The following is a 22,540-nucleotide window of genomic DNA, read 5'->3' as shown; positions in this document are numbered from 1 at the left end:
TTGTAGAGACATATTTAAAGAATAAGGTTGATGATTTTCAATTTTTCGTCCATTTTCATCTCATCTCTTACCTCTGTCCAGGTTCTTTGTTGTGGAGGACCACATCCTTCACACCACGCGGGGTTTGGTCAACAGAGCTTATGTAGAGGAGCTCTGGGAACTGGCACTGTCCAAAATCGTTGCCGCCTTGAGGACTCATTCTGTAAGAGGGAACACACAGTTAATACATGTTTGCACAATTGAACAATATGCCATCAACAGTGAGAACACCTTTTCACCACTGGCAGCTGCGCTACACAATAAGTGCACGCTCTGATACACACCTCTTTCTCCTCAGTCGTACTGTGATGACCCCGATCTGATTCTGGATCTGAAGAACCTTATTGTCCTTTTTGCCGATACGCTGCAGGTATGTGTCTGTTCTTAATTGTTAATCTTATATAAGTAACCATCCCTGTCTGACTCAACATGCTGTATTAAATTATTTACTATAAAAGTGAAATCATTTTCTTTCCATTTTGGTGTTTTTGTACATTTGTTAACATGCCAAGTAAACCATTTGACACTACAGTCACCATGAAGTGTGGTCAAAGCATGTTTTGTAGTTCTAAAAATGAATGACTGCCAATCTCCACAAAAGACTTTATTTCTTAAATCAGCCTTTTTAGTAAGTTTAGAAGTTCATCTGATGTCAGTTTACTCTCCATATATTTACTCTCCACTGTATGTATCAACTAACCTGGATGGATTGAGTGTGATGAATGAGTGGATGCAGGCATAAAGGCGGATAAAGGGGATGTGGGTGAACGTCCAGATGGGAGAAACATTTGGAGATGAGTGAGAGAGAATGAAGGATGGAAAGTGATGAATGGATGGTACAATGCCCAAAAGTAATTCATGTGAAGTGATGAGGTGCCACCGAATGCCTGAATTCACCCTCTTCTCCTCTTTTCTGTTGTCTAAGGCACATCAGACAAAACTGTCACTACCTGAAGTACAAACTGACTTTTAAAACATCAGGTCCAATCAACACCTCTCATGCTTTAATGTGTTTGGCCACTTTTTTGAGACAAATTTGAATTTTACTACTGACTTATTTTAATACTCCTTTGAAAAAAACCCTGTGGTTTCTAATTAAGGCTAATTGCACAAACCAGGACATAAACTTGAACACCACAGCTTTCTTGCTTTTGGCATCATTAGGCTAAGTCAAAACACAGTTGCAGCAGTGGTTAGGAGGGAGAGGAACAGTCATACTCCAAATAAGAGGTGCAGTGGTGATCCACAAAACATGAGTCCCCCCATTTTGTGATTTAAGCAATCTTGTATTGAAAAACAGATGGGTACATGCTTCTGATTTGGCAGGAGGATCAACTGTGGAAATTAGTGTTGATCAGACAATGTGAAGGACATTACATGAAGTCATTGTCGATAGACAGCCTCCAAGAAGAAAACTCCTGATCACAAAATGGCCCAAATCTGCAAGACTGAACTTTGCCAAAGAACAGATGAAAAGACGCCTGATGAACATTGGCAGCACATTTCTTTGGTCCAATGAAACCAAAATAAATTAGTTTGGATAAGATGGGTCCAGAATGTTTGGCATGGAACTGGCCAGGACCTCAGTGACTGAATAGTGAAACATGGAAATGGCAGCATGCATACTGTATGGGAGATCACTTTTATAGATGAAACTACAAACACAAGTTTGTTTCCATATTACTGAACAAAAAGGTGACTCCCAGGCTCTAGAGGCACGGCATGACAATTATCTCAAACACAATGCGTGTTCAAGTCCAGCTGGACACTGAGAGGTTGCTCTGGTTTTTCTCTCATGCAGGGTTATGGCTTCCCAGTGTCACAGCTGTTTGACATGCTGCTGGAGATGAGGGAGCAGTATGGGGAAATCCTGCTCAAGAGATGGAACATCACATTCAGGTACTGAACTAGTAAGAGATGACAGATCTTTACTGTTTGCATGGAAGAGCAGAAAGTCAATCAGTCAACATATATAGCACTTATATAGCACTTTAACACAACTTTGGATTGACCAAAGTTCTGTAGAAAAAGAGAAAGCATACGAAACTAAACGACGACAAAACAATCCAATGAACAACAATGTTAATAGATTAGGAGCTGCATGTATAGTGTCACTAGGCCACTAAGAGCCATAAAACTAAAAAATGTACATCTTTAATTGATCGATGCTCATAAAGTAGGCAATTCTACTTTTTGAGTGGCTATAACAAACACACAGTCACCCCAGCGTACTGTATGCTCTTAGATCAGGGTACCTTTAAATGGCACTGGCTGGTGGCCCATAGTACACTGTCTTTCTTCCAATAAGTAAAAAGGTGTATGTAGAGACATTATATGCTCCTGTCTTCCTATTTTGGTTAAAAAGCAAAGCCATGCTGAAGACAATGGAAATTGGTTCACCCCAGAAGAAAGTGCATTATAATTTGGGAGCTGATAACTGCATGAATTGCTTTTTCCATATCCAACTGGAATAAAAAGGGTTGACCTTGGAAGTGAACAAAAAACCAGAGGAGGCAACATCAGGATAGAAATTCTGTTTTTTGGTAGATAAGGACATGTTTCTGAGTGCATGTTGCTCTGACCTTCCCCTTTCTGGAGGTCAGCAAGGCGCACCACACACACACTCGCACAGAAGTGTTGGTTTGTGGGAAATGTCTCCGTCCTGGTTTTGAAGTTTTATGACCAGCCAGAGAGGAAGTGTTTTAAAGCAAATGTCCGGAACATTCTCTACCCTACAGAATGGGTAGCACCCTTACAAGTCTGTGTGTGTGTTTGGACACACATACCATTGTTTCACTACTGCTTTTGACCAGTGACACCAGTGGGAATGGACAAACGCACAGTCTCTCTCTCTTTCTCTCTTTTTCTCTCTCTTTCTTTCTATTTTTCTCTTACTCTCTCCATCTCACACACACACACACACACACACACTGAGGAAGCCACAGGAATGTTGTGTTGTATTGTTGGAGAGAGCGCGCTCTCCGGTTCACGGCCTCTCCATGGAACGTTGGAACGTTCGAATTCTGGAGCGCCAACAAGAAGTGGGGGGTGATGAAAGAAGGGAGGGTGGTGAGAAGTCCTCAAGTGTTAGAATGACCCCCATTGTGATCATTGTGTGGATATACATATATAATATATTTTATAATATATATTTAATATATTTCTTTCTCTTCTTTAGGCAGGTGTTGGACCAGGACAACTACAGTCCGATCCCAGTCTCAACAGAACTGGAGTATAGACAGTACACTTCCCAGTTTCCCCTGCAAGACCCTGAACTGGAAAAGGTAGAGAACAACGGACACAGACAGATGAGAGTGATCATATAATTCCAGGATTATGATACAGACTAGCCAGTAAAAATAGTGGGAAAAACTAAAGCCCTGTGTCACTTTTTACAGGCATTTGTTTTATTTTTATTCTGTTAAAATCTCACTAACATTAATGTTTAGACTTGTGCAAGGCTGCCTGTGCACAAACTGTGGAGGTGAAGTAAAACTTAACAAACATAACATCTCACTTAAACCTTGTTTTCTGCTCTATTTCTTCTAGCTTCCTTTCCCCAAGAAGCTTCCCTTCTCCGAGTTTGTGCCAAAAGTCTACTGCCAGATAAAAGAGTTCATCTATGCCTCTCTCAAATACTCTGAAGACCTACACCTCAGGTACACCTGCATATGAAACCTATTTTAAATTTTTTCCCCATTTAACCCAATTTAAAAATCCAAATACTCCCTTTACAAGAGTTTTTTTTTTCGCTGCCAACTTTAGTAGAACCATAACAATGCATACAGTGGACAATTGAAGCATCCAGTGTAGCGGTCTGCTGCATGCACAGTCAGCTGGCTCACGCTGCGACAGCACTAGTGCTGGTTTTCCTTGTTGAAACTAAAGCCCAGCCAGACATTCTGTTGCAAGGGATTAAACATAGTTACTGCAATGAGCGAGTGCACTATAGGGTCATGCTTCCTTACCCCAATTTTTTTCCCCCCCAGCATTTTCCACCATTCCCTCTCATTCACACACATACACACGTTCAGATACAACAGACCTTCCTTGCTCACTACTTATTTCCATTTGCACCAGGGATTTTTGTCTCGTTAGATTTGTCCCACACAAGGACACACCCACAGACACACACACTCACACACACACGTTCAGCAATCAAGTCCAGCTTCTGTTCCATGTTCTGTGGAGATTAAATGCTAACCTTTGGAGTCTTTTTGTGTGTGCATGTCTATGTATTGGTTTTCAGTCGATGGAAGAATTTACTAAAACAATGCATCTACTTTTCTGCTGAGGAGACGAGCAATCAGGAAACAACTTCCGCTGTCTAGGAGGATTCCACAAGGCTGGGATCTAGCCAGACACACACAAACATGCACGCACACACACAGACAGACTGACTGAACTACATTGATAGTGTACGAGTGTGTTGATACTCCGTGGGGGGCAAGGGGTGGTTGAAGCCAGGAAGGTACCATTGATCCGTGACCAACCAGTGGAAGAAAAAAAGAGGCACAGGAGGAGGAATGATTGGAAAAAAAGTCATCCAATTTAAGTAAAGGAATTTTCATAACAAAAAAAGAAATCTTTGCATTTGTCTCTGTGTTCAATAGACATTACTTTGGTATGACGAGATGTAAAGCACTGAGTTAGCTGTTGAAAAAAGGCCCATCCACCTATTTCAAAATAGGAACACTAGCCTGAGCAACAGATCAGTCCTAAACTACTGCCCAGGTAGTAACCAATTAAATATGTTTAACCCCCTTTTTCATACAGTTACTATTCATGTGTCTCATTGTTTAAAATGACACACTGGAAATTTAGCAGAGAACACCCACAATACACAAACAGAATACATAGATATATAGAATACTTTACAATTTAACACCCACCAAAGAAGGTTATATTACTCTTTTTCTTTAATAAAGAAAGTGTATCGGCTGTAAAACCTTCTCAGAGTTGTGTATGTTACATGTTTTGCTACTTAACGTGATAAAACAAGAGATCTTCACATTCAGCTTTGGTTTGGTCTGTTAGTTTATTTGTGTGTGTCTGAAATCATCTATCTGAATTTACCAAATTGTCCCAGACAGATGTTTTTCAAGTAAGCTTCTCTTTGGTCTCCTGCTGACCAGACAGCACTAATCGCTCTTCTCAATCAGGGTAATGACTTCACCATTTGACCTGGCTTGATTTCTACAGTCTTGCACACTCTTGCTATCTGGTTACCCTGACATGCCTTCCTGCCCACTTCAAAAGCATACACGTTGAGACTTACAGGTCCGGATCCAGATGGGACGACTGGATTGTGGCCATTGATACCCTTGACCTCTGATCTTTCCCTTTGTGCGTGCGTTAATTTTAGTTTGTCCAGTACTTTGCTTTATGACCAGACTGGTAAAACTAATCGTAGTCCCATTGGCCTCAGATGCACTTATGTTTAGAGTTAATTAACAAATGTTAGCATGCTTGTAGGCTAAATTAATAAAGTGAGCAGTAATTTCAACTCATTGCACACTTTGTTGTATGAGCTTCTTTATTTGTCCCCTTAGAAGAAAATAAGGTCTGATTGAGGGTTACACATTGAAGGGTTTAAAGTTACTGTTTCTAATTTCATGTGAGTGATAAACCCAGTAATTTACATCCAGTCCTAAAGTCCTCTTGGATTGGACGAGCTATTTGTCTGTTGTTTTGGCTTCCACGGTGCAAGAAGGAACAACATTGCTTTTTGATTTGACAACGACCCGAGTGTTGGTTTGGCAGGAGCTTCAGTGATAAATACTGTTCAGCTCTGTGATTCTTCTGTAAGAACAGTGGTTAAGGCATTCAAGTTGTGGGAAAGTCATCTATCTGTAGCCTTGAGGCGGAACAAGTGGTTTCAAAGCACCCAAAGACAGCTGAGTCTTCAGAAAATGTCTGCAGGTGACAGTGTGCTGAGTTGTATGTGAAGTATGGAGGTTGAACAGGAATGGAGTGAGGACAGACACAGACAGGATCTTCGGGAGCCCCTGTAATACATGTCTGACACAAACCCCTTTAGTTTCACATACTTTAGTCTGTTAGTGAGACAGTTCGTAGGCTGTGGTCCATCCTCTGCCTGTTCCATTGTGTCACTCAGCATTGATGGCTGAACACAATGTTAACCCAGTGTTAAGAGAACACAATCCTCACAGTGCTGCCTGCCTTCTCGAGGTGAGAGAAGACCTGTGGAGAAGGTAGATGACAGCGCCATGCACCCCGATGTGTTGCTGGTAGGCAGATTTTAGTGGATCCATGCTCAGTCTCAGCATAAGACAAAAATTGGTAAGGATGAGCCTGGTCTGTAACCCACTGGGGTGTACAGTTTTGGGAACTCGTAGCACACACGATGTCTGAGCCAGTACTCACTCTGCCTTACTTGCCTTGATTCTCTTGAGTCCCCCTCCTCACTTGAGATAGATCAGTGGGTGGGGGAGGTGGAGGGATGACTGGGCTGAACTGGAAGCATCAGGAGGGACGGGGAACACTGAACATGGGTTGTCTGAGGTTTAGGGCCAGAGTCAAATCTGTTGAAGAACATATTTAGATCAGTTTCCCCTGAGGCTGCCTGGCACTGGGTGGTTTGAATCCAGGGATGTTTCTCATGTCTCTCCAGACTTCGCTCACATTGTTCTGCTTCAGTTGATCTTCCATCTTCTTCCTGTAGTGGTCTCTACCCTTCCTGATCTTAATCTTCAGCTCCTTTGGGATTCTTTTCATCTCTTTTGTTCCAGAACTGAAAGGACTCTTTTTCTGATTAACAAGGAACTTACATTAGTACTTCACAAAGACTTGACATACCAACACATACAACTCCCAAGTCTGTGGGTGTGACTATAAAGTTGTGAATATAACGCAGGGTGTTGCTGAAAAAGAGCAGGCCTGATTAATGACTGAAAAGAAAACGAATGTATCTGTGGTTTGAAACTGAAAACTTTTTGGCCATAATTTCCACTCAAGCGAATACAATCAAGTACTTTAAAGTCAAGTTGCATTCATCAAAATGTTTTTCAAACAGGTTCAAGGTAGCCTGGTTCCAAAGTGTCCTCTAATCACAGGTGTCATTTTGTCGAACTTGGGCTAATGGCCTATAATTTCGTGATGCCGTTACATTTCCTGTGAACTCTCCAAAAGCATCTTGCTCATAGGAAGTTAAGTTATTGATTTCCTAATAGAAGCTTCCTAATAGAATTACCAGTTTAGAAATAGTTCTCAATACATCTTATACTGAGTAAGGTCTAGAGTTTAGAACTGCAGTTTGGAGGCAACAGGAGGCAAATGATGTAGAAAGTCTTGATATGGAGCCATTTGAGGGCAAGAGAAAAGTATGATTGGAATGCCACTTGCCTGCCATTGTACACAAATACACACGCACACAATGAGGAGACACACACTGCACATCAAGTACACACAGAAATAGCAGGTACATTCAAGCTGCCCATTTTCCAAATGTCAGCAGATGCAGATACATGCAGAGAGAGTGGGATTTACTTGGCTGGTAAACTGATGACCGCAGTTGATTCAATTATATGTGAGAATCTCTTCTTAGCACAGACACACACTCAAATAAGGACATTACAGTATGTGTGTCTGCATGTGCAATGTCCAGGCTCTGTCTTGTGGCAAAGTACGTGCATCCCTGTGACTTCTTGGCTACGCGTGTTGCTGTTGTCGTTTCTTTGTGTATTTTTAGTAAATACTTCTGTTTGGATTCATCCATTCCTCATTGTGCTGTAAACATGTCTGCACTGAATTCATTTGGCTTACTTTTGACAGTGGTGACCAACATGCATTCATTGTGACTGATGGCAGCATAAATAATATAAACTTAATCTGAATTCTGCGGTGTGTGTGCGTGTGTGCGTGTGTGCGTGTGTGCGTGTGTGCGTGCGTGCGTGCGTGCGTGCGTGCGTGCGTGTGTATAGAGTTTACTAGCATACATTGACTTTTTGCCACTCCACACGCACATCATTTTTTTGCCCACTCAGCACTTCTGCCACTCCAGGAATTTTTCCTCCCTGCTTCGAGTTGTCGGAACGTTTTTAGGATTCCTTCACTTTTTTGGAAACATCTTGGTGTGTGTGTGCGTGCGTGCGTGTGCACTTAGGTTGAATTCCAGGCAGAGACAATTTACTGATTTGGTTGGAATGTGTTTGTTACCCACACGGCTCTGGAATCGAAGACACACAAAACGCAGATTCTTCATCATATTTTACTGGCTGATTGCTTTTGTTTCTGCTGGTTATTTCTGTCTGAATGATGCATGTTTGACCTCCTCTGACCTTTTGTGTGCGTGCGTGTTATAATCTAAAATGCTTTTTGTATATTTGACACCTTCTTTCTTCATGTACTTTTTCTAGTGTGCTGACCTTCTCCTGGTGGTGTGTGGCAATATTCATCCCTCTTGTGTCTGTGTGTTCAACCTCTTGCTGGCTTTTTGTGCAGTTTGACGTGTCAGTGAGCCAGTTATTAAACAGGAGGTGACACTTTGCCAGGGATACCATCTGCCATGAAAAACCTTACTAGACTCTCAAAATTGTGCAGAAATTTGTCTGGGTTTCTTCGCTAAACATCACCCACTTTTCAAACATAACAAAATCAGTAGTATGTCAGAGATTTTGTGAGTGAGTCTGATCAGCTGCCATCAAAAAATGTTTTAAATAGGAAATTTGAGATCATTTCAGACCTAACAGCCTGCTGGCTGTCTTTATGCCTTGTTGGCTCGACCGTGATGGCAATTTTAAGACTGTTGAGAATGGGTTGGGTAAATATATTTAAAAAACATGTCTAAAACTGGGATCGGTAAGATTTGGTTTTCTTTGAATCACTCCAGAATACTGTGATTTCACTTCACTGAAGTTGTTTAGGCCAATTATTTTAAAGCTGCATGTTTATCAGAAGACCTAAGACTATAGAGGACTTTGAATCATCCTAACAGGCAATTCAAAAGAGCAAACCACCATGTCATGATTTGACATTTAGACCTTTGTTCCAGTGGAGAGATTCGCACAGTGTCTGGTTCACACAGTTTGTACTGGCTGTTAGAGGCAGCAAGTCTACAAGGAGTGAAAGAAATCACTTCACACAGTCACTGACTCTCTGCCATTCTGTGTATGTCCTCAGTTCCACAGAGGTAGACGATATGATCCGCAAATCGACAAATCTGTTGTTGACCAGAACCCTCAGCCACTGTCTGCAGTACGCCATTAAGAAGAAGAATGTTGGGCTGGCAGAGGTACTCTGTGTGTGTTTATGTGCATATATGTGTGTGTCAAGTGTTTGAAAAACTTGTTCTAAAAACTTGTAATAACCCCTCTCAGAGGGAACGAGCTGATGTTTGCACAACTTCAGTGTAGCTCTGCTGAGAGTGGTTATTTCCAGTTAATTTCCTTTACAAAAACAGACGTTTCCTCATGTTAACATGTTGTTGTCATAACTGTGCCTAATGGTAAACTGTGATGCTCAGTTACTTTCCACTTTCTATGCAGTTTGTTTCGATGCTTATCATTAATTTACAACAGGATGTAATGATAAGATGGAGTATTAGGGAAAATGCAGCCTGTCTGCATCCTTTATCAAACAAGGGTGATTGGGTAGTCATAAACTGTGAATTTCAAAATAATGACTAGAATATGAAGACAAATGACCACAGGTTTGTGATGCAAAAATGCTCTAACAGGAACAATTACCACCAATTTAAGTGGAAATGAAACATATTTGCTCTGCAGCTTGTGTTCTTTTTCTGACAAAGAATCCCATATAACTGTACTGAATGCTTTTATTTTGCTTTGGTGTTTGATTTGAATCTATTCACTGGAACAGTGTAGCCCATCGTAAGTCGGTTTCCTGTTGCAGCTCTTTCATTGCACGGAAATATTTATATGGACCATTCCTGAAGATGCCCATGTTACTTTTGTCTTTGTTTCTAGTTGGTGCAGGTGATTATTAACACCACCCACCTGGAGCAGAGCTGCCACTTTCTGGAGGAGTTCATATCAAACATCACCAACGTTCCTCCTGACACTGTAAATGCTACCAAATTGTATGGGACATCCACCTTCAAGGTACACTTAGAGCCACTCATATTTTTCTTCATTTGTCCTGTCCTCTGCTGCTTTTCTGATATGTTTGTTTCCCATTATGTCAACAGTACTAAGGTAACATGAACCTGTATGTGCTCTATCAATAAATTATACTCCTAATATATTTAAAACAGTTTTAAAAGAAAAGAAAAACTCACGTTTCTCTGGTCTCTGTCTTCTTGCAGGATGCTCGCCACGGAGCAGAGGCAGAGATCTACACCAGTTTGAACACCAAGATCGACCAATTCCTGCAGCTGGCTGATTACGATTGGCTGGCCGCGGTGCAGGGAGTTGGGACTGCCAGCGACTACCTGATTGACCTGATCGCGTTTCTGAAGAGTACCTTCAGTGTCTTCACCAACCTGCCTGTGAGTACGCACACGCACGCGCACGCACACAGACAGAAACATAAACAGAGCAACAGGTAATAACTATAAACACTATTTATAAAACACTTATAAAGGAGAGTCACATTTGGGAAAACAATTTACAAGAAAGTACAGGGAGTTAAATTAATTTTAGACCCTAGAATAAAGAGACAGAAGGAAGGTGAAATAAACAAATGAACAGATAAAATATCAAAAAGATTTAAAAGATATGGCTGGGGATGTTCTAGACTAAAACAATGAACTTCATGTACCTACCATGTTGTCATTTAAATCCATTGTCTGTGCTGTAGCCTGCCATTATAGTTGTTCAAAAACAACCACCACCACGAGTTACACTGCTGCACTGGGTGATGAGTTTCTTTCTAAGATAGCAGTGAGAAGATAGGAAAGTACTTTATTTGAACAGACTGATACATTAAATATAAATCAAAATGTGGCAATACTTTTTAAGTTACATTGCTACAGAAACTGTTGATTATACTTTGAGTACGTGAACATAAATCAAAAATCTCTGGTCTGGTGTGCATGCGTGTTATATAACCTCCCTCACTACTCTGTCTGCATGTTAAGATGAGACATTGCAGGGCAGGACAGTCTGCTTTAGTTCATTAAAGTTTCAGCTCATCATGGATTTGATCATTAACATGGGGCCCATTAAGCTCAATAGAGGCTGAACTCAGGTCAGGTCAGCACCACCAGATTACAGTGTCTCAGGCTAGTGACTCTACAGCCTTCAGTTGATAATCTTCAGAGTAATTATGGAAGCTGCTTGTAATGACAAATTTTGTAATACCTAATTTATTTCAAATTTTAATTTTTTAATTTAAATTTTTTTTCTAATCTAAATCTGTATTTTTTTCACGTTATGAAACGTCTCTTCTGATTTCGCTCCAGAGTTTTAGAGTCTCTGTTTCAACCTTTAAACAACAAACTATGGACCATTTCTTTTCCTAAGGATTTTATGTACATTGTCCAAACCACAGCTCCATATGCCCAGTCTGTGCTTGTTCTTGTAAGAACACGATTAGTTCTTTTTAAACAGCAAACACACACAAACAGGTTAGGTGTAATCAAAGCAGGTCACAAGGCCATAAGGCCACACACACACACACACACACACACACACACACACACACACACACACACACACACACACACACTATCGTATGTGTGTTTCCAACACTTTTAAGAAGCTTTTTCTACACCCCCACAAGCCTGGGAAATGACCCCGTCACAGACACTTTAACGCAGTGTGGGGCCTCCTAAGTAGATCAGATGCTATAGATCTAAAAAGCTGGGTGGTGTGACCTTCTGTTACTCAGAAATGAATTAGATACTGTAGAAGGGAGGAGACTACACAGGGGTCTATACAAGTAAGACTGGACAAGGTACTTTTACTAGTGCTACTACTAGCATTGCTACTGGCACTGTCGCTGCTAGCAGTGCATAATTTTTAAGCTAATACTACATCTGCTAATGCTACATCTACAGTATTTCTATTATACAGGTCTTCATTGGTCCAAAATCTGGAACTGATTGGTGGAAAACCTACTTGAACCTGACAAGCAGAATGATATGCCAGCAATTAATGAGCAGTGCAGTCGCGGTCTTGAAAGCAGCAATACATGTCATTTTTTTCTGTACTTCATATTTCACACTGTGTCTCTCACATCAAAACACAATTTTTTCTGCTGAGTTATGACGCACAGTGCAGTCATTCTGTATTAAGTTGGTTTCAGACAAAAAGAAAAGCAGATTTTCACCTTATTTGCACGAATTTGACCGCTGTACTATTTGTGCGGTCTGCATTTTTGTTCCACCACAAACGGTGCCAATAATGCAGATTTTAAGCGTTAATGGTGACTAAAGATTTTTTTTAATTGTTCCTTATTTGGCCATGTATATCTAATTTTACAAAAAAATACTTGACATTTGCGTTTTTGAGTTTTCCAAGGCTTTAGAAAGAACTTAGATATCAAAACTGACGTCTTTGGCCTAGGTCAAACTGAAGTTAACTTTCTTCATTCACTCTCCTTTCTACTCTTGTCCCTTAAACATTTTAAACAAATGTGCTAAGTGCAAATTTTTGTTTGTTCTGTCCCAACTATGTTGTTCCACTGACTTTTTATACAGTTACACTGAGTCTAAAATACACTTTGTGTTTTGTCAGAGTAGGATTTTTGACAGGTTGAAACATACCTGAAACCCACAACCATTCAGTTGGACTCTGCCTGACCTGAATAGACTGAATATAATTTGCCTTGTGTTGTCTTTTAGTTACAAGGAGCCAAGTATTTAGGGCAGCAGCTAAAGAGTCTTTTCATTGTCTACAGAAGTTTTTCTTCATTAATGGATGCATTGTTTCGTCTAAAGTATACATTTTACAAATTAGAGAACCCTAACTGAAGCACTTAGTTAGTTATACTGATGACACATAACATTAAGTGCAAATGGAAAGACCAGCCTTGGGATTTCAAGGATGTATATATTAAATCATTCAAAATAAGTGCAATGAATCGTAAAATTTATTACAAATAACAATACTATAGGTTCTTTTGGGTCTGGTTTGATGACCTATCAACACTGTATGTGTAAAATAATACCCCAACAAGCAATGAGCTATGGGGGAAGAAAATGGAGTGTGTTTGTATAAAACTGTAGTAGAGGATAGAGCAGAGCTTGGGGAGGCTCCAGCTCTCTCTGCTGGGTTGAGGTCAGAGAAGATTTGATGTGTAAGAGAGATATTGGAGGGTGACCAAGAATCCAGGAATAAGTCCTTGTTTTGTGTTTTCATCACTATAAAAATAAAATCTTAGAGATTATGTAACTAACCTGTCACTGATATGGCGTAACATACAGCAACATACAATCTTGTACACTGTGTGTGTTTGCGGACACTCTGTACACTCTGAATTCAACTAGTTGGAAGCAGACATGCAGTGAGAATACTCAGCAGGCTCAAATTTCTTGAACAACTTCAGCGAGGGACACATTGACACGTTCATCGTCCAAGTTCTCACTAAAGAAGAAAATGTTGCGCTGTCCAAGAACTATTAATACCAATACAAAGTTTAGTTCTACGTATCTAAATACTCCTAATCGAATTGAACTCAAATTTAAAGATGGACCAGAGAAGGCATGAAATGGCCTCAGGAGTGAAAATAATCATGTGAGAATTAGAAAAGACATTTTGGAAACCTAGTCCTCCAATTTTATGGCTTATAAGCTCCTTGATCAGTTTTCTGCCGTGCACTGAGGAGGTTTGGCAGCTGCTTCTCCTCTGTGCATCCAGTTCTCCATGGTGCTTACGTACATTGCAACAAAGTGCCAGATAAAGCCAGATTAGCATCATCTGAAGGGCCCATGTGCAAAAAATATTGAAGTGGAAAAAGCTGCCAATATCCCTGCAGCGATTTGATTGAGGAGCTTTATTTCCATGCTGACTCCTTTAGTTTCCTTTAACTTTTCATGTCCCATTAATAACGCACAAGTTTCAATGTTTTGCCATGCGCTAAATTTCCAGGTTTATGTTTCTTACCTCAGGGAGCACCCATAGAACACGCAACCTTGCCGGTGAGTATTTGGTTGTTGTGGTAACGGTGTGATGCTTACCAACCCCTGAATGACCTTATTAACCCTTCGACTTTGACCCTAAATCCCCACGTTAGTTTTACCAATCAGCATGTGGGATGAAAAGGGAGTTATGCACGTTTGCCTGAATTTGTGTTTCTGTGCACAAATCTCTGTCCAAACCAGGGAGGGAAATCCTGACCAGCCACCTGCCAGTGCTAACAAATTTTGTTTACATTTAAGCTAATGAGCCAGCAACTTTGGCAGGTAACACTGTGATTTAGCTGTCTAAACTTTACTGTAAAACGTATACAGCAAAGTAGTTGACATTTAAGACTTTTATTTGATGTAGTCATTGATCTCTGGTGTTCTCTTTCTTCCTGTTGGACACGTTAATCATCATGAGAGAGTCTATAATGAAATTGTTTACCACTTGCTCCACTAGACAAAAAGAACTTTCCAACCCTGGTGTCTGTCAGATCAAATGTGGTTTTAAGTTGTTGAAGTGAAGCTACTTGCTCTGGCTCTTTGTGTGTCTGTGTGTGTGTGTGTCTAGGTTACACTGAAAGAGAAAACACTCATTAAAATGCACCCAAAACCTAAGTTCAGACCTAATATTTGTGGTGTTTCTTGAGTGACATGAACAAATACCTGCCATAGCGCAGAAATCTGTGATTGTTCCACAAGACTAAATCTGAAGCGTCTCCCTTTATGGTGATTTGGAGGTTGACTATGTAAAATTAAGTCCCAAACACATAAGCAGATTCCCATTTTCAGCCGTTTTCCAGAATAAGCTGTAAATCAGGAATAAGCATCTGTAACCCTTCAGGTTCACCCCTGAATACTCACTCTTACATTCTCTGTCACAGATTTAGTCGAAGGAGCGTTGCACTCCGGGGTGTTGCACGTCAGTATCATATTTTTCGCTGTGATTTCACCTCTTGACTTTTGGCTGCCCTGACTGGCTGTTCATTTGACTGACAGGTTTCTGGATGGACAGAGAGCAAATTATTCACTGTGTCGAATCCCTTCCAGGAGTTGTGAATCAGAGCATTGTGGCATTGGGAAGCACCGACTTGCCGTGCTGCCGTGCTTCTAACTCAGCCTGCTTCTAGCATTATAAGGGGGAAAGTTCGACTTAGATGGGAGTACTTCAAAATGAGGTGTGTCCAAACTGGGAGGCACACAGTTTGGTGGAGATACACATCAGTTGTAATTACACTTTCACATTTGAAGTTCTGGTTGTTCTAACAAATTTATCAACAGTTTTTTGAGTCTTTTGATTTAAAGTTCAGCATTAAGTTTAGTGTTAACCTGATCTCAAACAGCCTCAGATGTGGAAATACTTCTTGCAGTACATGTTAAACTGAACTCTTACTATGTTTATTTGATGATATATAGTAGCTGCTCTTCCTAAGTCGGATAACCAGTATTTGTAAATAACTTGTCATTGTCAGGAGTGATCACTAGAACAGCTAACTGAACACGACTGCTGGAGTACTGTATGACCACACACAGGTTTATTATTGGGAAACTACCCTGTTTGAATATTAGACCACATCCCCTCTTTGACCACAAGCACACAAATACTTTTTTTTTTTTTTTGTTGAAGTTAGCTGAATTCAAAGATTTCTTGGACATGGGAAAGCACAAAACACAAATCTAAAAATCTTTATTGAGAAATAACTGTTGTAGATCTCCATTGCTAATAGTAAGAAACCAATTGAGAAAAAAAAAATGTTTTCAGGGACCTTTAAAGCTGCATCACACTATTTCACTCACTAGGAAAAAAAAAGAAGAAAAAACTCAGACCTATAGCCATGACATATTATCCCCCTACAAAGTTATGCACATCTGGAAGACACAACTGCATTAGCATTAGTCTGGAGTTGTTTCTGTCCAGCTGGTGTATGAAAGTTGAATAACCTCGAATAACTCTGTTAGCTTTGGTTTAGTGTCTTATTATCTCTGCTGATAAAATTGTCAGACTTCCTTTGCCTGTTACCAACAACCAAAACAATGATTTTAAAGTCTGTTTCATAGAACAATGAGAGATCACTTTCACAGTATCATTTTCAAAAAGGACGACTAATATAGCTTTAAATATAATATCAATTTCCAGCTCTGCATGTGTTTAGATAGAAGAGAGAAAGAGATGTATGATATTAGCATATTTTACTGTCATTCTCATCTGTCTGCATTCCTTTTCATTACTCCTCCTTTTCCTTCCTCTTCCCCCTTTCATTCCTCTTTCTTGATTATTCACCACCCCCTTCATCTTGCCTGTCTCTCTGCCTGACCCCGCCAGTCTCGTCCCCATCCTTTCCCCTCACCTTTTTTCCCTCCACTTCGCCTGCTTTCTGTCTGTTTGTTCAGCCGTTAAGAGCTGAGTAGCTTTTAATGAGCTCTTTTGATGAACGTCTGTTGTTAACGGCAGTCAGAGACGGAGGGTGGGGTGGCAAGGTGGAGATTTAGAAAGGGATGAGAATAGAGAAGCTTCAATTGGTTCTACATCCTTTCCTTTTGTCCTTCCATTTTTCTCACCTTTCCTATTCTGCTCTCAGCTGTGTGCACTTTTCTTTAATTTCCCTCACCTTTTCTTTTCAAATCTTCATCCCTTTCTTCATTTTTCCTTAAATTTTATTTCTTTTCCTTTGTTCACCTTTCCTCTTTTATTACCCTAACCCCCACTTCCACCTTTCTTTCTTTCTTTCCTCACCTTCTTTGCCTTGGGTTAATTGTTCCCAGTTGTCTCTATTGAACTGAGGTAACACCATTTTTGTCAGACAGACCTACATGTGTGTTTGTGTGTGTGTCAGTCAACCCAGGTTCAAGACATGTAAATAAAATTAGCTCATTTCATGCTCAGTCTCACCCCATAATAACTGACCCTGGGCCTGTGTGTGCTTGTGCATCAAAGCCAGCATCATGTTGGAGGATATCCGGCCAGTTCTAGGTGTGTAGTCCACTCCCAACTACAATGGGATCTTTCTGCTGTTGTCAGGTTTATTATATAAGATGGATTTTATGGATCTCTGAGGGAAAACCAGTTTATTTCTCTGGCAGCAAAGTTAAGCTGCTGTCTCGGGAACAGACGGGAAAAACATGAGTTTGAACTTGTGTGCATTAATGCATTTTTAAAACACTTTCCTGGATATACGTCAGTATAAATCAGTGAGAGGTATTCCAGGAACAGGAAGATTTTAATTATTTCTTAAAGTTTTTGCAAGTGGACTACTTAACAGAAACAATTTGTTGCATTAATATGCCTCATGCTAATTGGTGTAATTTGTGACCTAATAGCTAATGCACTGTATAGGTTGTGGTCAGCAGCTTTGAAATATTCAGCATAACATGCACGTAGCTCTCAGGCACCAGCATAACTACATAAGTTAACTACCGATAACTATCAGTGGATAGGGGGGTGATGGCCACTGGGATGACAGCAGGCTCCAGGAATACTGCAGGAACTTACCTATATCATGCAAGTGGTGGTGCAATCCAAATCCAAAGCCTTGCTTTTCGGACGTCCTGGGACTAGATTTCCTGTGCCTCATTGAGCTGCGGATGCATGTGGGACAGAACATGTATTATTTACTAACAGCATTAAAAAATACAGCTTTCATAATCCTTAACCTGGAAGTGGAGCCAATACTCAAGGAAGTGGAGAGAGCTCAGCTCAATGACATCACGAAAACACATTTCATATCCTGGTATAATAGAACATAGATGTGCCTATGTTCTGAAACACCAAATTGTTCATACCAGAAACATACCTGTAAAATAAAAATGCAAAATGCAAAACTGAAGATCATGAAGGAGTTGGGTGAATGAACTGCTGAAGGCTGACATCAAGGAACCCTCATCATCTGGGTGTGCATTACCAATAGTCCTTATATCTAAAACAAGGTTTTGTACAAGTGACATCAGACTCAATGCAGTGATATGCGCCTGCTCATTACCCAACATCTGGGAAATCCTGAACTCAGTCACTGGATCAGTTTTCTCCACCATCGACAGCAGTGCCTGATAGATGAAAACAGCAGAGACAAAATGACCTTTACTTGTTCTTTTGACCTCTACCAATTTAAGGTGTGCCCTTTGGCCTCAAAAACGCAGTAGTGAACTTTCAGCAGCCGATGGAGATGCATCTGGAGAGCTGAAAATAAACTTCTGTTTTGTCTGACTGGATGGCATTGTTTACTCATCATCCTGGAAACAGCACCTCATGGGTGTTGTATGGGCCTTGGAGATGTGGAAATAATACCTGGAAGGAAGACACTTCACTGTAGTCACGTACTGCTCTGGGTTTTTGGTACTTGCCTCACTAGGCAGGCCCTGCATCTGTAGGAATCAACACTAACTAAATAAATAAAAAACCTTAACTCTGGTCTGGTTCTCCATGCCTTCAGAGTTCAGGTCTGCGGTCTCGTCAATGTGCTACAGGTACGGTGCAAAATTATGTCACAGATCACCAGAATGTACAGGTTCACCTCATACTTGTGAATAAAGTTTTCCATTTTAATACTGATGTCACTTGGCTGTAAAGCTGTTGGAACTTCAAAATTTTCATAGAAGCGTCATGAAATAATACACTGCTGCAGGAATTAACATTGCATTTGTCAGTGGTTGAATTATTTTACTTGAGAATGTGAAAGTTTTTCCACACTAGTTTTTGAACGCCAAAGATTTAATAACTAATAACAGCAATGTTTTTAATAACTTAGTGGAATTCACTGGAAATAGTGCAAAATACCAACAGAATCCCTGGACTTTAATGTGCATGTGTAACCTGCAACTCGTACAAGGGGACAGATTTGTGAGAACATCTTAATAACATATTCATTGTGAATGACAGCAACATTTACAAACATTCCCAAATAAAACAGACTCATGTGCGATTATAGCTATATAAATACACAGCATAATTAGATGACTAAAACAGATTCACACCAACACTTCAAGCTAAACATTAAGCATAATTACACAATTATATATGTGTTTGTCAGACTGTGTGTATATTTTCCTGTGGTGGGTGTATACACGCATGTCTAGTCTCATTGTATGATTAATGAAGGTAATTAAATATGCAGGGTTAGAGGGGAAGGCCTGGTTGTTAATCACCTGAAGGTGGAAATTCAAAAATTTGGGTACTCAGGCCCTTCAGTCGAACATGGATGTCCTTCCTTCCTTCCTTCCTTCTTTTGCTCCTTATTTCATATGAAAGGACAAAAGGTGTAAGGTAAAGATCATTTTTAGCATGTAGGAAAAGGAAATAATAGAAATGAAATTTAGTTATTTCATGATTACGAGCCAGTCGTGTTCCTTGGTTGTGTTTTTTTTTTTTTTCTTTACCCGCTGCACCTTTGCTCTTTCACTCCTAGTTTAACATTAACAAGCTTCCTCAGTTTTTGATCTTTCCTTCTTCCCTTTTTTCATTTCTTTGCTTCACTCTGTTGGAATGCAGACTTTGAGGTCAAGACTTTGAGGCCATGGCTAGTCACTGAGACTGCACACATCTCATGCACACAGTGCATACAGTCACAGACGCACAATCAACCCCACACAAACATGTTTTGGTTTCTGTATTAATGCGTTGTCATGTACTTCCTCATCCGTTGCTTTTATTCCTATTGCACTACTTCATCATTCTGACTGTACCTGAATGCAGCATATTTTATTAACGCTCACTCTATGTATGTGTGTGTTTATACACAAAAAAAAACCCCTGTAATAAAGTGCACTTGATTACCACTCTGTTGGTCCTGTATGAATGTTAGTTAGTGTGTATATCTGGCTTTGTATTTCTGCCTGGAACTTTCTCAAGTTAGATCCAAACCTTCAAAATTTAAAAATTGTTGTTTTCTTACTGAATTAAAATCATTGTGTTGGCAACTGGTCATTCATTAATGTTAATTTGCATTTTTTTGGTTTAGAAAAACAGATTGATTATGTTTAAAAAAAAAAAAAAAAAAAAGGTTATAGTAAAGAAAAAAATATGGAGACCTCACCTTTTCCTCTCTCCTTCAGGGTAAAGTGGCCCAGACAGCCTGCATGTCAGCATGTAAACACATCGCCACCTCCCTGATGCAGCTCCTGCTCGACCCGGAGATCAGACAGATCTCCATGGGAGCTCTACACCAGCTCAACGCTGACGTTAAGGAGTGCGAGAGTGAGTGTCGTCATTTTTATATATTTAGTTTTTTTTTTTTTCTTCTCTCCTCCTTTCCTTCCATCCTTTGCTCAACTTTTGTCCTGTGTTCCTTTGTTCCTCCCTGCATTGACACATACAGGTCTACTACCTGCATGGAAGGTGTTTATTGTTTCAAATGTGTATTTCTCTAACTGAGGATTATGATGAGCAAATAAAAGTAAAATTATAATCACATCATCTTGCCTAATTCATAGGGAAATTTATTTGAAAATAAAGCAAGTTAAATTCATAGTAAAACATTGTTCAAGTGCTTGGAAAGTGTCATGTATATAGTTTGCATTTGAAAGCATGGGGGTGCTATGAAACAACCAGTTTCATGGTTTGGGGGAGAGCATATTTTTAATTATCTGTTTGCTAAAAATCAGTCTGAACCCTGTCTTCGTTGACCTCTTTGTGATTTTTCATTGATCTTTTTCTGTTTATTTTTTCCACTTATTCACCTTCTTATGCTTCTGTCTTTGTTTTTCTCTTTTCCTTATTTTTTTTATTCTCATCTTTGTTAGTTACTCCTCGTCCGTCCCTTTTTTCTTTCCCCCGTTTATTCCCCATCGTTCTCCTTTTCTCCTTCTTAAAGACTTAAAGATGCAGAGTGCTGGCAGATAAAGGAGTGGCAGGAGTGAAAGCGTGCAAGGCGTCGTTGGCTCGGTTTTTACATGATCAAGGTTCTTGGAGTCACAGCTCGGGTCACACACTGCGTGTCTGTGTGTTTGTGACATGATGTGCGGTGACATGCGTACAGTGCTTAGGAGGGGTTAGGAGGTTACAGAGTTACTTATTCAGGGCAGACAGAAGGCTCAGATGAAAGACAAAATGGAAAGGATGGAGAGGTGGATGGAACGGGAAGAAGTGAAAATATAGTAGAGGGGTGGATAAAATGGAAAAGAAGCAGAAGAGGTGAAAAACCTGAGGGATGTGAAGAATTCAAAAGGGGAAACCAAAGACAGAGCAGTGGGGTTGGAATGAGGGATTAAATTTGAGAGGATAGGGGTAAATGAAAAATAGATGACATGAAAGAAAAAGCAGAGAGGAGGTGAAGAGCTAGGTGAATGGATAGATTTAATAGAAGAAATGGGGAGGATGGGATGAGCTTAAGGGGAAAAAATAAGAGAATGTTACATTGTTAAACTAACCTACAGCACCTGAAAGGATGGAGGTGGATAGGAGCAATGAGTGTACTGTAAAAGAGGCGGAATTAAAAATGAAAGCAAAGAGGAAGAGAAAGTGGAGCAGAAGAGGGAACGAGAATAAATAGCCAAAGAGTAATGGTTTTATGAAGTGTGATCTAAAAAATTAATGAAAATGGATGGAAAGGAACAAGAAGAAAACAAAAACAAAGGAAAACACATAGGTTAATACAAAAACATGGCTGTAAAGGAAAACAATGCAGAAATGATATAAATATTAAAAAGCAAAATCCAAACTGCTGCAGAATGTTGAAGAAAGAAAGCAAATTTAAAAGGGATTAGAGGTTGAAAATGGGTGAAAGAAAAGGATAGAGCCAATTGCAATGAAAGGGGGTAAGGAACAGAATGGCAGGGAAAATAGGATCAAACAAATGAGGTGTGAAATTAAAAAAATGAAAAGCATAAGAAGAGTACAGAAGACAGAAAGAAGGGGCAGAGAAGGGAGCAAAATGCACGGATGAGAGAAGGGCTTAAATACAAGTTAATGTTGAGTTTGAAAGGAGGAGGAAGTGAGGAAGAACACAAAAAGGAGGGATTAGACATTCAATAAAGAGGAATTTTAAGATTGACAGATTTAAAAAAAAAAAAAAAAAAAAAACAGTTTAAAATGAATACGAACACTGAGGAATAAGACAGAGAGGAAAACCAGAACTCAGGAGTTTACAGATGTAGGCAGAGGTGTGAAAGGGGGAGAGGATAGAGAAAAAATAATGAGCAAAGAATAAAGGGGTAAAGATGTTAAGGAATCTTTGTTACTCATTTGATTGAATTAGTATCAAAGATGATACCTACATGAAGTGATAAAGAAGATTAAAAAAAAAAAAAAAACTTTGGGAAAAGAAGAAGCCAAGATAAAACAATAGGAATATTAGAAATAAAGAATGAGGTTAAATAAATGAACATATAGTATGAAAAAGTAATGAAAAAAGAGAATGGGAAAGAACAAAAGAAGATGATGGTAACAGGCAACAAAACGTTGTAAAAAATAGCTCAAATAAACTAAAACACTAAACTAAAACATTACGTCTTTGTTCAGACACTTCT

General features: G+C 39.8%; 1 protein-coding gene across 5 annotated transcripts in view; it reads left to right on the top strand.

Moving 5' to 3' along the window:
• Nucleotides 1-22,540, top strand: part of exoc6b (exocyst complex component 6B) — a 78,695-nt gene that overhangs the window by 29,664 nt on the left and 26,491 nt on the right. For 2 of the 5 annotated variants that reach the window (XM_026298473.1, XM_026298472.1), the window contains exons 11-20: nucleotides 82-202; nucleotides 338-409; nucleotides 1,841-1,938; nucleotides 3,218-3,323; nucleotides 3,589-3,698; nucleotides 9,181-9,292; nucleotides 9,987-10,121; nucleotides 10,325-10,507; nucleotides 14,072-14,101; nucleotides 20,129-20,270. In XM_026298473.1, the coding sequence (XP_026154258.1) occupies nucleotides 82-202; nucleotides 338-409; nucleotides 1,841-1,938; nucleotides 3,218-3,323; nucleotides 3,589-3,698; nucleotides 9,181-9,292; nucleotides 9,987-10,121; nucleotides 10,325-10,507; nucleotides 14,072-14,101; nucleotides 20,129-20,270 (1,109 nt within the window). Of the gene's footprint in view, nucleotides 1-81; nucleotides 203-337; nucleotides 410-1,840; nucleotides 1,939-3,217; nucleotides 3,324-3,588; nucleotides 3,699-9,180; nucleotides 9,293-9,986; nucleotides 10,122-10,324; nucleotides 10,508-14,071; nucleotides 14,102-14,967; nucleotides 14,989-20,128; nucleotides 20,271-22,540 lie in introns of those variants that run through there. The other 3 variants (XM_026298475.1, XM_026298474.1, XM_026298476.1) reach the window with 2 other exon arrangements.

The sequence above is a fragment of the Mastacembelus armatus genome, chromosome 18 (assembly GCF_900324485.2).
Source record: "Mastacembelus armatus chromosome 18, fMasArm1.2, whole genome shotgun sequence".
Lineage (NCBI taxonomy): Eukaryota > Metazoa > Chordata > Actinopteri > Synbranchiformes > Mastacembelidae > Mastacembelus > Mastacembelus armatus.
This window is presented reverse-complemented; position numbering and strand designations above follow the sequence as displayed.